Here is a 14948-nt window from a genome sequence, read left to right on the forward strand (position 1 = left end):
CCCTAGTGCGGGTTAATATGCCATTGAAAGCTTGCAAGTCCGATCTTTCATATCGATACGACTTTTCTCTCTTCAACACTAGATTTTCAAAGAGCTCCCACTGTCGATGAGGATCCTAGAGACATCAAAATTGGATATGGTAACCATTATGACTAGAGTAAAGATCTCATTTGAGATTCCTCTTATATTTTCACTACCCCGAAATCCAAGGATAAGTCTTTCTAGTTCCTCGATCGAAGCCTTCCTCTCTTATTTATTCACACTCATAAAGTTGATAATTTTTCTCTTCATCATCCCTTTGGAGGGGTTCTTAGTGCTTAGAAAACCACGAGTAATATATGGAATGTATTGGAGCTTTCCTTACTAGTCTTCCTATTTTCCACTATTGTTGTCTTTTCCCCTTTTTGTCCCAGTGATAACTTCAATAACTTTATTAGAGGATGCTTTTTCTCTATAAGGGGAGCATTCATTCTTTGGTGAATATTCACATACGCTCTTTTGTATTGTCTTGTTTTCCTTTCTGGTCACCATCCCTGATGTACTCAATAGGTCGTCCTTTCTTGATCAACTCTTCTGTCGTATCCTTCAGATGGATGCATTCATTTGTGTGTTGATTGTGACTCTTATGAAAATGAAAGTTCTTAGACTTAGTCATGCTAGATGATTCTCTAACCGGGTAGGGATTCATGATCCCAAATTTCTTGAACTCAATGTTCGCACACTCTTTCCATATTTTGCTCCCTTGAAGTGTTTAGTGGGCTGTAGGCGCTGAACATGGATCGAGGTCCTTGATCCCATACTCTCTATGTCAATTGTTATCAATTTTTGTGTCTGACAATACCCAAAGTTTCCTGCTCCCCAATCTCTCTCTATCACTCTCTCCACCTATGAGCTCATTTTCATAATTAGTAAAATGATGAACTATATTTAACATATCACTTAGGTCACAAGCTCCCATCTGGGAGGATTTTAAACCATGTCTTTGTGGCTCCAAACAGGGTTAATGCAAAGAGCATGCACTTTACTGCCCCTTGTGCGTGGTAGTAAACCAACCTAGTGTCAACGTGCTTAACATGCTCATTTGGATCACCGGTTCCATCATAACTTTGCATATTTATATGCTTTTCTAAAGACCTCATGATCATAGTGTTAAGGATGCAGAGGGTCAACACGTTCTTCAGTCGCTCTAGAATTGAAGTGTATGTGTTAAATCATCCTCTCATTCAAAGATGACGTGTTAGTGAATGATGAGGGTGGCGAACCTCTGGAGGAGTATCATCCTCTCAAGAAATTTTAACATTAAGACTTCCCTCTATGGCATATATATGTCAGTAAAAAATAGCTCTGGAGCGATGACCTAATTGCCATGGGAGGCTACCTCCCGCACAATAATGTTTCTTGGTGGAGCATACTGAAGGTTCTCTTCAATCATGAGAATTCTTTCATTCAATAATTGTGAATTCTGTTGTTGTACTAGGTATATAGACGATGTTTAACAGGTATGTTGCTCCCTGGAATGTGATATTCACCTGTAACAACTAAAGGCTTATGAGCATTTTTTGTCTAGATATAACAGATAATGGAGGAGGTCGGTGTAATGGTTCAACTTGGTAAGGTTGTTGTGTGGATCTGAAGAACCAAAGATCTTGGAATGTTCCTTGTTCAACTCTTGGAAGAGCATAACTTTGTTGTGTAGGTTCAGGAGACATCACCAAAACAAGCCCCTATACCACAAGAGGAGAAGGAGGAAGAGGCGAAATTGTAGCAGCTTCAGCATATGCAACAACAACTTGCCATTGAATGACATATCTAGTGACTTTGGATGTTACATACTCAATGAATTTAATGATAGATATGTTGGAGGAGGAGTTCAAAACTTCAAGGGGAAAATCATTGTCTCTTCGAGGAAAGGAGATTTAGATCTTTGATGGAGAGACAATGTTTTTCATAAAAACTAGTGGGAATCAGAAGTCAATTTCCACAAATAACGTCATTGTTCGGTTAGGAACTAGAAATGGAAGGTAAGATAGTGAAGTCGTGTCTTCTTGCGATGGATTTGTACTTTCAATTCAGTGAAGAGGGGGACGACATCCAAGGTTAACACTAAAACACCCAAGTTAGTGAGAGAAATCATAAGTAATGTGTGAGTGAAGATGTATTCGAATACCTGAAATGACACATTTCACCTTTATGTAGTCACAGTTGTTGAAATTGCTCACGCGTGATGTGATGTTGTGCGGACAACCCTCATATTGGATTAGAAGGTGATTGACGTGATAGAGAGAGGAATCACTTGATTCTTATGATAACAAAAGTCCACATGCTCAATGTGTCTTGTCGCTCGACGTTTTATCTTAGGCCTTTCTCTATAAGTCTTGCAAGTGACCAAGAACAAATCTGAAAGACATTTTTTATCAAAACAAAAAGTTTCTAAAAAACTATAATGATGAGAAAATAATTTCCCCAAATGTAATTGCTAACATGCCCTTTTCGTACTTACTTACTTAATAATACTTCCTGTTTGATAAAGAAAACACCGCTAAAAATAAGAGAATTTCTCATTGCATCCTTATACCTTCTCTCAGGCCCTGTGCAAAATTTCAAAAATACCCCCTATATTCGGATATATATCTCTGAACGCACCAATTCTTCATTCTATCTAAAGGTTTATTCAGAGATGTATTTGCAAAGGGATTTTAGGGTATGTTCGCAGATAATTCTTTGAATTAATCTTTTTTTTAATTCAGAAATTTAATTTGGAGATGCATCTCTAAATTAGGTGAATGTATATAAATGCGCGCCAGACTCTCCCTATTTTCTCCATTTTCATTTTCAATTCAACGACTCCATCTCTCCCTTCCTCTACCCATTTTTAGTTTTCACTTTCCCTTAACTTTTGAAGCAACTTCAGATCCTTTGCTCGTATCTTGCCATTCCCAATTACCTCTAACAATTGCATTCATCACTTTACATCATCATCAACACATTTTTGAGTAAGTTTCTCATTTAGTTTATTTTGAGTTTTGATTAATGTATTAGGTCAAATATGTTACTTTTAATGCATTAGAAAGTATTAGCATTTGAAATAGATTATGTGCAGGATCTATTTATATCTTTTGGGGTGATTTGGATGAGTTTTGGATGGTTAGAGCAAGGGTTAAGATGTTTCTGCCATTAAAAATGAAAAAAATGAAGCTTTTTTTTTGAAATATATCTCCGAAATGTGTTATTTCCGATGTTTGGAGATACATCTCTGAATTCTTTCCTTCATGATGCACTAATATATTTTGTTATGTTTTTTGAAGGATAATGGATGCAAACGACGACAAGATGAGACTCGGCCCTCCCACTCTAACTGCGTCTGCTCACCGCGAGAGGGCTCATCAGCATAAGCAGGCTAGAGTCATCCCTATGTCTCACGACAAGGAAGCGTGGACGTCTACGAGCAGACTATCACAAGGGTTGGCATCCCAAGGTCGTGCACACCATGAGGAGGAGGCCCCAGCTGCACAGGAGGCCCCACTTCCAGGCCTTTATTTGAGATGGCCCACAGACACTTTATTACTGATATACTTTTGAGATCATGTGGCTCCACATATCTGAGACGGAAAGGTATATTTATCAATGGTTCTATTTTTTTATATTTGAACCAAAATTAATTTGACTGAGACTATTATATTTTATTTTGAACAAGAACGAGAGTTTTTGAAATCAATTAACCATTTCACAAAGATTCACAAGCTTGCTCGGCTTTAGGAAGAGTGGTTCCTTACTGTACTCCGAGCCTCTAGTCTTGCAAGTCTTTGTGCTTCCAGGTACTCTGTCATCATTCTTGGCATACAGGAGACATTTGATGAGGAATGGCATAGCGAAATGTAATCTTTCCACCTCCCCACCGTATATTGAGAATTACCTACATGCTTTCTTGTATCTCCCGCACAAAGGGAATATGTTGTTGTGGTACCATTCCGTGTGTATATTGACCGAACTCAGCATGATGACGTTGTTTGGATGCCATACAGTACTCATCGGGATAGAATTATATTCCACTATATTTCATTATATTCTGGATGGCTGGCATGTTGGACTAATATCATGTGCCAGAGCGGTGCATGCAGCAGTTTGAGTACATGCATATCATTCCGAGGTCCCCCTTATAGACTACTCTTGAAAGTATTGTACACAGACAACTAGATGACATTCTAGCAAATTTTGAGATTCGTTTGGTACCGGAGTCAAGAAGCCACGTCTGAGTGGCATTATGTTGAAGGTTACATGACTTGATTATATTTTATGTCATACTCTTACATGACACCAGACGCTTTTAGATGTCCACCTAGGTCTGCTTATGAGGAGATCCTGGAGAATGAGCAGGCCATGGATGACCACGTCGTTGATTTGTTGTCGGTATGTTGGAGAATTATGCAGATTACACTTGAGAGCATAGAGTATGGGCTGTTTGAGAGAGGTGGCGATGAAGTGTGCCCTAGCACGTTCTATTCTTACTGAGACATGAAAAGCTTTGGGTTACCGTAGGCAAAAGAGGAGTCCAGTGTTACGATTAGACATACTCAGTAGATTATGTATTTTGTATATTTTTCCATACTTTGAGAATAATTTTTGTACTATGATTGACTTTTTGATTAATTAACACATTACTATGTTCTTTGATATTCATGTTTATTAATCTTTGAAACAAATAATGGCAGTGTTAATTGAATTAAAATTATTTTGGATTGATAAAAATACAATCTCATTACACTGTTTTTGCAAAAGAAACATGCAGGCAAGAATTCAGAAATGTATCTCTAAATTTATTCTAGAAATAGTTCGCAGATACATTTCCAAACTATTTTCTTAAGAAATGTGGTGACTGTTTGATTTACTAAAGACGAAAGATGACTTCAGAGATGTATCTGCGAATTAACCTTAAAATTATTTGAAGATGCATCTCCAAACTAAATTTAGACAAAAAAAAAATGGAATTTAGTGCAATCTAAGATGTATCTTCAAATAAACTCAAAAATATTTTGGAGTTTTTAGAGGTGCACCCCCATTATATAAGAGTATAATGAGAAATTGCTGAAAATAATTAATGGCATGTTAATAAGCCCGTAATACATTAATATGAAATGATTAGCTCCCACAAACACTTTTATGAAATGTGTGTATTTCTAATTTCTGAAAAATTAGATCTTACCTAGAGTTTGTGATTTACCAGAGCCCTTTCTAACTAAAGAAAAATTAGCACGACCAACTAAAAGTCCAAAGGAGAAGGCTTCTATTTACAAAAATCGTATAACTAGTGTACCACGCTTCCCTACTCTATAGAACTCACTCTAGTTTAACTCATAACAAAATGAAGAACAAGAATAACAGAACAAAGAGCCTTTACTAATACAATTTTATACAACAGTTTCTTTACAAACCAACTACAAAACCATGTTTCTTAATGTATTACAACTTAATTTATTGACAACTACCAGTCACTCGACTCGATACTTCCACAATGGCCTGGACTGGCATAATTCATAATGTATTATTCCCTTGAATTCCTTTTTTCTATGGAATTTATATCTCACAAGCCCCAAGTAGAAAACAAAAGAGGTGGAGAAGATGAGGGAAAAGATAAACTGTTGACCAGCTTCAACTATTACTTAAAAGAAACTTCAGAAGCGCCAGCTATAGGAAGATCACTCGGGGTGCACACGAGTGCCCTTTGCTGTAAATGTCTCAGACTCTGTTCCATGCTGACTTGAACCATCTCAGCCAGCATCTTCTTTGCTTTACCAGATTGATCGTCCCCGTCAATCTGAGATATGATGTTGCATACTATATTCTCAAGAGTGTCAGGTTGAATTTCAGATCTTGGATAAGGAGATTCTCTTAGAAGTTGCAAGAGGGTGCGCGCTTTTATCTGAGACTTCGGTGTTCCTTGAACAGTGAGCTCAAGTAATCCTGGAATGACACCTTCTCTAAGAATCGGTTCCCTGTATTTACATCGATCGCTTTGGCACAGTGTCAATAGTGTTCCAACGGCATGCTCCCTGCTTTGGAGAGTTCCGTTTTCGAGAACCTCCACAACTGCAAGAATCCCACCTTCCTCAGATGTCAAGACAGTTCTGCATTCATCATAGTCCACTAAAGGTTCTATCAAAGCACAGCATTTTTCAGCTGTTTTTGAGGACTTTTTGCAAGTTTTGAGGATATCAACTATGAAAGGGATTGGATTTGTTTCGAGAATAATCTTAAGATTATTAGGGTATGTTGATAAATTTGAGAGAGCCATTACTGCATCAGCTTTCGCCTGTGGGCTCCCGTCTCTAAGAATCTCCACAAGAAGGGGAATAGCACCACAAGCACTAATAATTGGTTTGTTGGTTGAAGAAGCAGATAGTGTGAGCAAAGCTGCAGTTGCAGACGCCTGAAGATTTGGATTTTGTGACTTGAGAAAACTAAGTATTGGTTCTAATGCTCCGGCCTCCACAATTTTGATTTTATTCCTGCAAGATAAGACATAAGACCAGTTGTGAATATGACTGATTTATAACAAAAAATTATTTAGCAAAAAGTTAATCAGTACTATGGAATCTGAAATAAAGAGCATAAGGTAAGGTACTACACACATCTAGAATGTGAGGGAGAGAGTGAGATAGAAACGTAAAAGTATCCTTTCTTCTCAAAAAGCATATAGAATGACAATAATTATGTATTAAAACACAAACTAAAATAAGGAATTTTAGTCCATGCTTGTTTTGAATATAGGTAGTAGATGAGAGGGTAGGAAATTTGGAATGAAAATCCCTTCACAATTGCTAAGCATAACAAAAATGTAAGGAGCTTGAAACTAGCGTGCAACTCATTTCCACCTCACAAAATTTGGTCACTCCCATAAAATGAAAGCGATTTCTCAGCAACCATGAGTGAGATATGAAAATCAACACCTCCTACCACAGTCTCTATTCACAATTTCACCCTCTTTCTTATTTTTTGAACCAGTCACTTTCCACCCCCTCAGACACGCATAACCTCAATGAAAAATGGAGTATACTGTAGTTAATTTACTAGTTTAAAAGTGTAATTAAAAAAAAAGTGGTGATGAGAAGAGAACAAGTAGAACCTTAGGAAGGAGTTTACTTAAGAAAGAAGAAATAATAAGCGAAAAAGGAAAAGAAACCAAAGGTAAAAAAGAAAGTGCACCATGACAACCAAAGGAAATCCACTACCCAATTGGATAAACTTTGACAACAAAGAATCTAATTCTTTCTGACAACATAATGCATATGAAGTTATCAAAAACAATAATATCACTAAAAAAAAATCAACTTAATTGACAATTCTACTAGTCATAAGATGACATAGTCATCAGTCATCACCATGAAAAATAAAAAAATGGAAATATAACAGAAAAAACCTAATTTGATGGCTCATTTTCTCTTTCATTATGGCTCATTCAATGAATCACAAAACTATGGTAAATTACCAAAGTAAGATGAAGGAAGTCATGAAAAAGTAGCTTTCTTATTTCATGTCAAAGATAGTTGGTATTATTAACCAACCTCTATACCCCAACCCATTATTGCTAACAACCATCTATCTAAAATGGTAGAATATGAAAAACCAATAACAAAAAATAAAATAAAAGAGATATTTTACCACCAACCAATCAAATACAAAGAGATATGGAAAAATAATGAAAGAAAAGAAAATGAAGGGACCCAACAAAGAACAGAATCCAAGAATTGAAGAATAATTCTTATACAAATACACCAGTCAATGAAAATCCATAAACCTTAAAGTATTAATACCCTGTATATGCTTTTGGTATACAAAGATCTACAAAAGAATTGGTTCTCCAAAAGAGAATCCTAACGTTATGCATAAGATACGGATTAAAATAATAATAAAATTTAATTAAAAGAAATTAAAGAATTAAACAAAACCAAACCCCAAACTGAAGTTTTAATTTTAAGTTTGGATCGAATCTCAAAGTCCGTGGCTTCAAGGCATCGCTTACTTTTAATAATAAAGCGCACAATTTCCCAAAAAAATCAAAAGCACTTCAAACAAGAAAATCTAAAATATGCACGAAAGTTAAATTAATTAAATTAATTTTATGCTATTTCAGCTTCCGATTGGTATAATTATTTATTTCTTTTAGAAAATTCTGTTAGAAAAAGTAGTTGCTGCTTACTTTTCATCTTTGACGGCAAGATTAAGCAAAGCGAGAAGCGCGGGTTCATGCGACTCGTCTGAGTCGACTCGGAGCATATCAACGAGTGGACCGACAGATTCAGAGAGCTGGCGCCGACACCGCTGGGAGGTTTTCGTGAGTTTCCGGATGTCGCGAGCGGCTTGAAGCCGTAATTCTGGTAAGCCGGATTTGAGAAGCTGGAGAGCGCGCCGAACGGCTAACGGTGTTTGTGGTTCTTCCGGTTCAAGATTGATTGTGTCGGTAGCATGTGGTTCCCATGAATAGGTGGAGGAGGAGGAGGAAGAGGAACAGGAGGAAGGAGAATGAGGAGTGTCCATTGATGTGAAGAGAGAGAAAGGTGGAGAGAGAGTGTGTGTGATTTGAAGAGAAGAGAAGAGAAGAGATGAGAAACGGAAATGGAAAAGGTAGGGTGGAGGTTATTAGAGAGGCGTTAAGCAACAGTTATGATTGTTGATAACTTAACTTATAGGACAAACACACAGAGTCATATTCTAGAGAGAGAAAGAGAGTGATGTAGAGATAGAGAGAGAAAGAGCAGTTGTTGTTGTTGTTAGTTTTTTGTTGGGAGTAGTTTGGTGAAATTTTTAGAATCACCTTCCTTTGCAACACATGCTTGTGTAATTATTTCATTTTGACTTTAATTTGAATACTCAATTTATTTTTAAATGTAACTTATTACTAGTCATTTGAATTGAATCATTTATTAATATAACCTTTCTTTTAAATTTTAAGTTGTATTGGCAATAACTATATTTTATCTCACTAAAATGGTGTTGGCTACATGAAATTAAATGATATCATAAGATTCTATCAAAATCATATTTTTATCTTGAATATATTTCTTAATAATTTTTTATGGTGTATTTAGTTGAAGTAATTAGAAATTTTAAGAGTTTAGATTTTTTAGATAATTCAAATGTTTTAATTTATTTTTTTATTTTTTAAATTATTTTGTTTGTATATAATATTAAAATTTAAAAAATAGAGAATAATTTGTAATTTTTAAAAATTTTAAGAAGCCCATTTGTAAAATTTGAAAATATTTAGGATCAAACTATTGTTTTTGAAAATTCAGAGTTGTCAATGGCAACCAACTCATCCAAACGTTTGGGAGTTGAGGACTTTAAAACTTGCTACACCTTTAGGAAGAGAGTTGTCTCTTTTTGGAAATAGATAAATCTCTTTAGAACAAATAACAATTGGGAGATTACCCTGGAGCCTTGCTCCAAAGAACGAGTTGTTATGGTCGCACCAAATGATTCATTATACATCTTTTTTTATATGTATCTTCAAGTTATCCACGACCTTGAGTGCCCGTAGTCTTTACTCATTTCAAATAGGAGATTCTCATGACTATTAATGCCACCATTTCCAAATAACGTCAAATGGTTAGGCTTTTATAAAGGCCTTTGAGATTATCTGTTTGTGCCTATAAGTTAACCCCACCATAAATATCTTATTCTATTTTTATGGTGTTAAGATAAGATCCAAAAGTGATTGGATAGCTCTAGGCGCCTTATTAAGAATAATCTTACTCACCCCACTCTAATCATTACAAGAACTGAAAAGACACGCTTGTGAAGGTAAGGGGATAAGATGGTACGTCCATTGTTATCACCGGAGACGATGATGCATATTGTTTCCCCTTATATTAGATGGAAGGTCCCAAGGACATAAATAATTTTTACTTTGAATATCTAACCATCATGGAGTTAGATGTGATTAATGTTTTGGACGAGTATAATATTATGAGTTTTATGGAGATTATGGAGTTTGACTGGGGTGTAGATAGCAAAATTGATGAACATTTGCGTAAGTTAACTTCTGTAGGTGTTCTCAATTAGGGTTTTCTTATCGCTTAATTCTTACTATTTATTTTCTTTTTTTCTTTTTTTGCAGAAAGAATGGCCCCATGAATGCCGCTGAGAAGAAATCTCACTTGATTAAGGAGAAATTTGTCGGGGCCAAGCAATGGAATGATAGTCCAAAAATCCACCTTGGCAGCATTACAATCAAGGGCGGAAAAGAGAAGCATTAAGAGGAACAATATTATTAACTCTCGTCCTATCAAGACCAATAAGTCTAAGGAGTTTGGAGGAAGTGTAACCTCCGCTTAAGGCTAGAAGGACGGAGGCATAATGCATGCAGAGACAGTCATTCTAGAGGACGAGACTGAGGGCGGTGACCAAAACGGACCACCCATCAAAGCGAAAGTCCCCAAAATCAAGACAAAAGGCATTACAACACCGTTATTATGGAATGAGAATTATGGTACTAAAATTTATGCTAGTACTCGTCTCCTCTTTGGCAAATATTTTCCCAACAACTTTAAAGTGGTGAGTCAAATGAGGATCAAATATTTGTCTAACACGGTGGAAAGTTATCTGCTTTAGGGCCTGATGCTGAAGCGTGTATTCTTCAATACTAGTAACCAAGTAAATAGGTATGTTGATGAGTTAAAGGCCAGGTTGAACAGTGCAAAAGCGGCGCTGACTCGGGAGCAGGAGTTACTAAAGGCTATCAGTGAGGAACGCTATGAGTCAAAGTGTTGTGAGGCAAAGCTGAAAGAAACACTAGAGAAGGAAAAGGTAGACGCCAAAGAAGTCTTCTAATGAGCCTTGGAATGATTGAATCTCTTATGGATCCAATTCAAGCCTTTCGAACGTGTCCCACTAAAGAATATCTATATAAATCTCATAGTCAATCAGTACTCACTTGATCTCCCAATTGTCACACTGTACCGTTATGACCATGTGATCATTGCCTTAAGAAGGAATTCCATCAGTATCTTTGTCATAAAAGGTAATTTTAGGTTTTTGAGCATTCTCTAAGCCTGATTTAAATATGGTAGAAAAATCTTTCACAATCATAAGTTGTTGGGCATATCGTATGCGATAGGAGTAGGATTATGTGCCACCTAAAACCCCCATAAGCTATGGTATTGAGAGTGTGATAGACTGGTCTATCCTTCCCTCCCTCTTAATTTTTTCCCTTTATGGATCTGAAGCTTCTTGGTGGATCTCACCCTTGAGGTTTGGTCCACCTCCTAAATGTTGGGGAATTCCCCATACATACTTCTTAAAATGATCCATCTTGAATAAGTTTCTCAATCTCTTTCTTCAACTGGTAGCAATTTTCTATGTGATTACTCTTCACCTTAAGATATTGGCACCATCTACCAGGAATCATGCCCCATATTTATATACCTAGAAGCTGACGGAGAAGGAATATCATGAGTGTGGAAGACTTCACACCATATTTGTTCTTAACGAGTGTTTAATGACGTGTCTTAGAGGGTTTTCAATTGCATTTAAAATTTGCTCGTTATCTTACAAGTGAGGTATAATGAATCATGCATTATTGTTGAGATGTGTTAGAAACTCTAGATGTTTTTCCTTGGGGTCCTTAGATTTTTTATTTTCATTACTCTCCCCATCATTGATATAGTATTCAACTCGTGCCATGATTTTTATCATGGAAGCTGTCGACTTTTGGGCGAGGAACTCGTTGAATATTCTAACCCTCAAACTATTCTAGAATGCCTATAAAAACATCCCTTAGTTTGGGTGTATGACTTTGATGGTTGCCTTGTTAAAATGGGCAAGATTCTCCCTCAACGACACGGATGGTCCTTGGCGGACATTGAAATGCTTGTGGTTGATACCTTCCTATGCTTGGTTTCCAGATATTAGTGGATTAATTTATTCACCAAGTCCTTGTAACTTGTAACTTGTAACTGATAGGAGTGATGAGTTCATGTACCACCTCATTATGGCATCCTAAAAAATGCTAGAGAGTAATTTCCACTTCAAGGAGTCATTAATGTTGATGACAACCATTGGGTGTTAATGGAGGCGACATGGTCTTGAAGGTTTGAAATTTTCCAACACTATACCCCCTCAAATTTGGTTAGAAAAAGACCCGGGGCTAGGACTTCAATTTTCTCTTGGAGGTCAACTTCCTGTTTTTGATGGAGAAGGTTAACGTTGTTGTTTTCCAAAGTTTGATTGTGACGACGTTGCTCTTCCATAGTTGCTGCTTGCATTTCTACTATGTCCTGGTGATCATTGTCCGAACTTCTATAGGCTAACGTGACGCCTCATGTTGGTATCGTCTCGAGGATAACCCTTGAGGTGGTCTCTTATGGGAATGTAGGTGTGGCCTAGGATAGTTTTACTAGGGACCCACGATAGGCACCAATTGTACTATATAAAGTACAATAAGTGTGAGAAAGAATCTGCTCAAGCGGGGATTGTGAGAGACTTTGTGTATTTCTCTCTTGAAGTTTCGGACCCCCTCCCAATTATGGGACTGGGATATTGATATAAGACTCATTGGACTTGACCTAGAAAACTAGAAAATAGCTTCCCCAACTTCATGATCTAAAATGTGGAAGTACAGGAAGATTGACTCTCCCTCAGGTCATGGAGGAGACAACTTTTCTTTGTACACCTTGTAGGCCACGTGTGATAAAAGGGACAAATAAGGGATTATAGTTGGGGTAACCCAACCCTTACCGAGTCGAGCGAATTGATTTACCTAGGGCACACGTCCAACATTTCCACATTTAATTTAGGCTTTTTTGTCGTGGCTCGTCCTTTTTAGGCCCAATAAAATTATCTCTGTCCACCATCACTTTCATGCAAGTGTTGACAAAGAAAAAGGAAGGAACTTTGAGATGTGTTAGAGATGATAATGATGGTGAATATAGAGGTCTATTTGAAGAGTATTTTAAAAAGCGTGGAATCAAGCTTAAGAATGTAATTCCAAAAATGCCTCAACATAATGAGGTTGTTGAGAGAATGATAATACAATTGATGATTGAATTACGCGTATGATTTATCATGCAAAGTTATCAAAAGCCTCTTGGAGTGAAGCATTGATAACTATGGTGTATTTGATCGATCTCTTTCATTATGTTCCACTTGATGGTGATGTTTCAAACAAAGTATGAAAAAGGGAAAATGTTTCTTATGGTTACTTGAGAGTGTTTGGTGCTAGGAATTTTGTTCACATTCTATGAGATGAGATATCCAATAACCAACGTGTCTTTGTAGGTTATGGTCATCAAGAGTTTTGTTATAAATTATGGGATCTAATTGACAAGAAAATTATCATAAGCCTTGGTGTGATATTTCTTGAAGACCAAATTATTGAAGATTTTGATGAAGACAAGAAGCTAAAATCTGAACCTTGAAGTTACATTGATATTATGCCTAAACCTCCTAGTAAATTTTTTGTTGATGTGAGAGATATATAGGAAGATAATGAGAATATAATTAAGGGCCAAGAACTTTATCAAGATGATCTTGTAAAGGAGACTGCACCTGAGACACCGATGGAGCCTGAGTTGAGAAGATATATTAGAGAACGTCAAGTATCTCAAAGGTATCATCCACATGAGTATGCAATGATCACTAATAGTGGGGATCCATAGTATTGTCAAAAGACCATTTAAAATGTTGATAAAAAAAAGTGGTTGAAGGTTATAAAATAAGACATGAATTCCTTGCATAAGAAACAAACATTTGAGTTGGTTAAATTGTCTAAGGGTGGAAAAACACTAAAAAAACAAATGGGTATACAAGATTAATTTTGAAGAGAATAAATTCCAACCAAGATACAAAGCTAAATAGATTATGAAAGGTTTTAATAAAATAAAAGATATTGACTTTGAAGAAATTTTCTCATTTGTGGTGAAGGTGACTTTCTTTTTGAGTTGTGCTTAGATTAGTAGCTAATTTGAATCTAGAGGTTGAACAATTTGACGTGAATAATGCTTTTCTTCATGATGATTTTGATGAAGATATATATATATACATATATATATATATATATATATATATATATATATATATATATATATATATATATATATATACATATATATATATATATATATATATATATATATATATATATATATATATATATATATATATATATATATATATATATATATATATATATATATATATATATATATATATATGGAGCAACCTGGGGGCTTTGAAGTCAAAGAATAAGAAAAAATTGTATGGTTTCAAGCAAATTCCTCAACAACGGGAAAAAATGTTCATAGTAAAGTACTATTGATCGTTGTATGTTTATTAAGAAATTCTATGATGGTGATCTTATTATTCTTTTATTCTATGTTGATTATTGGTCATGACACTGGAAAAATTCAAAGCTTAAAGAAAGAGTTATTTCCTTTGCAATGGAGGACTTGGATCTTGCAAAACAAATTCTTGGTATGAGAATTTATTGTGAGAGGAAGAAAGGTAAATTATGGTTGTCTCAACACAATTACATTGAGAAGGTCACTACTACAAATAAGGCTTTTCATGACGAAGCTTTCACGTCAACCAGAAAAAAATGAGGTGTTAAGCCTAAGAGCGCCATGTTTTATTTTTTTTTATAATAATAAAAGTAACAACTTACCTCATTTTCTAATATATCCGACGTGTATAATTGTAAACTAAAACAACTAACCCTTCGGTTTCTTGATATAACCAAGGGATCAAATTCGATATAATCGAGGAATCAAATATTTAGATTTCAATCTAAAAGAAACATATTTTACCTTAAACCTTACTTATTTGTAGCCGCCCCAAACTCGCAAGCATCATTCTTTGGGATGAATTGCAAGACAAAAAAAACATTCAATCTTCTTATAGAACAAAACAATTTTTCTACCCTTGCAATATATCTCACATAATGGTATTGATGTTGT

At 35.7% G+C, this 14948-nt stretch overlaps 1 protein-coding gene across 1 annotated transcript; it reads right to left on the reverse strand.

Moving 5' to 3' along the window:
* Positions 1–5373: 5373 nt before the first annotated feature.
* LOC131661832 (U-box domain-containing protein 4-like) lies at positions 5374–8753 on the reverse strand. The gene is made up of 2 exons (XM_058931471.1): positions 8195–8753; positions 5374–6503 (listed from the first exon to the last, which is right to left on the reverse strand). Exons 1-2 carry the CDS (start codon positions 8530–8532, stop codon positions 5654–5656), a joined length of 1188 nt encoding a protein of 395 aa, XP_058787454.1. The 5' UTR covers positions 8533–8753; the 3' UTR covers positions 5374–5653.
* Positions 8754–14948: the final 6195 nt, after the last annotated feature.

Source organism: Vicia villosa, linkage group LG3 (genome assembly GCF_029867415.1).
Source record: "Vicia villosa cultivar HV-30 ecotype Madison, WI linkage group LG3, Vvil1.0, whole genome shotgun sequence".
Lineage (NCBI taxonomy): Eukaryota > Viridiplantae > Streptophyta > Magnoliopsida > Fabales > Fabaceae > Vicia > Vicia villosa.

Coding starts and splice junctions, on each gene's coding strand:
- LOC131661832 (XM_058931471.1), bottom strand. CDS start 8,532: ATGGACACTCCTCATTCTCCTTCCTCCTGTTCCTCTTCCTCCTCCTCC. Junction 6,504..8,194: donor CTTGCCGTCAAAGATGAAAA/GTAAGCAGCAAC, acceptor CTTATCTTGCAG/GAATAAAATCAAAATTGTGG.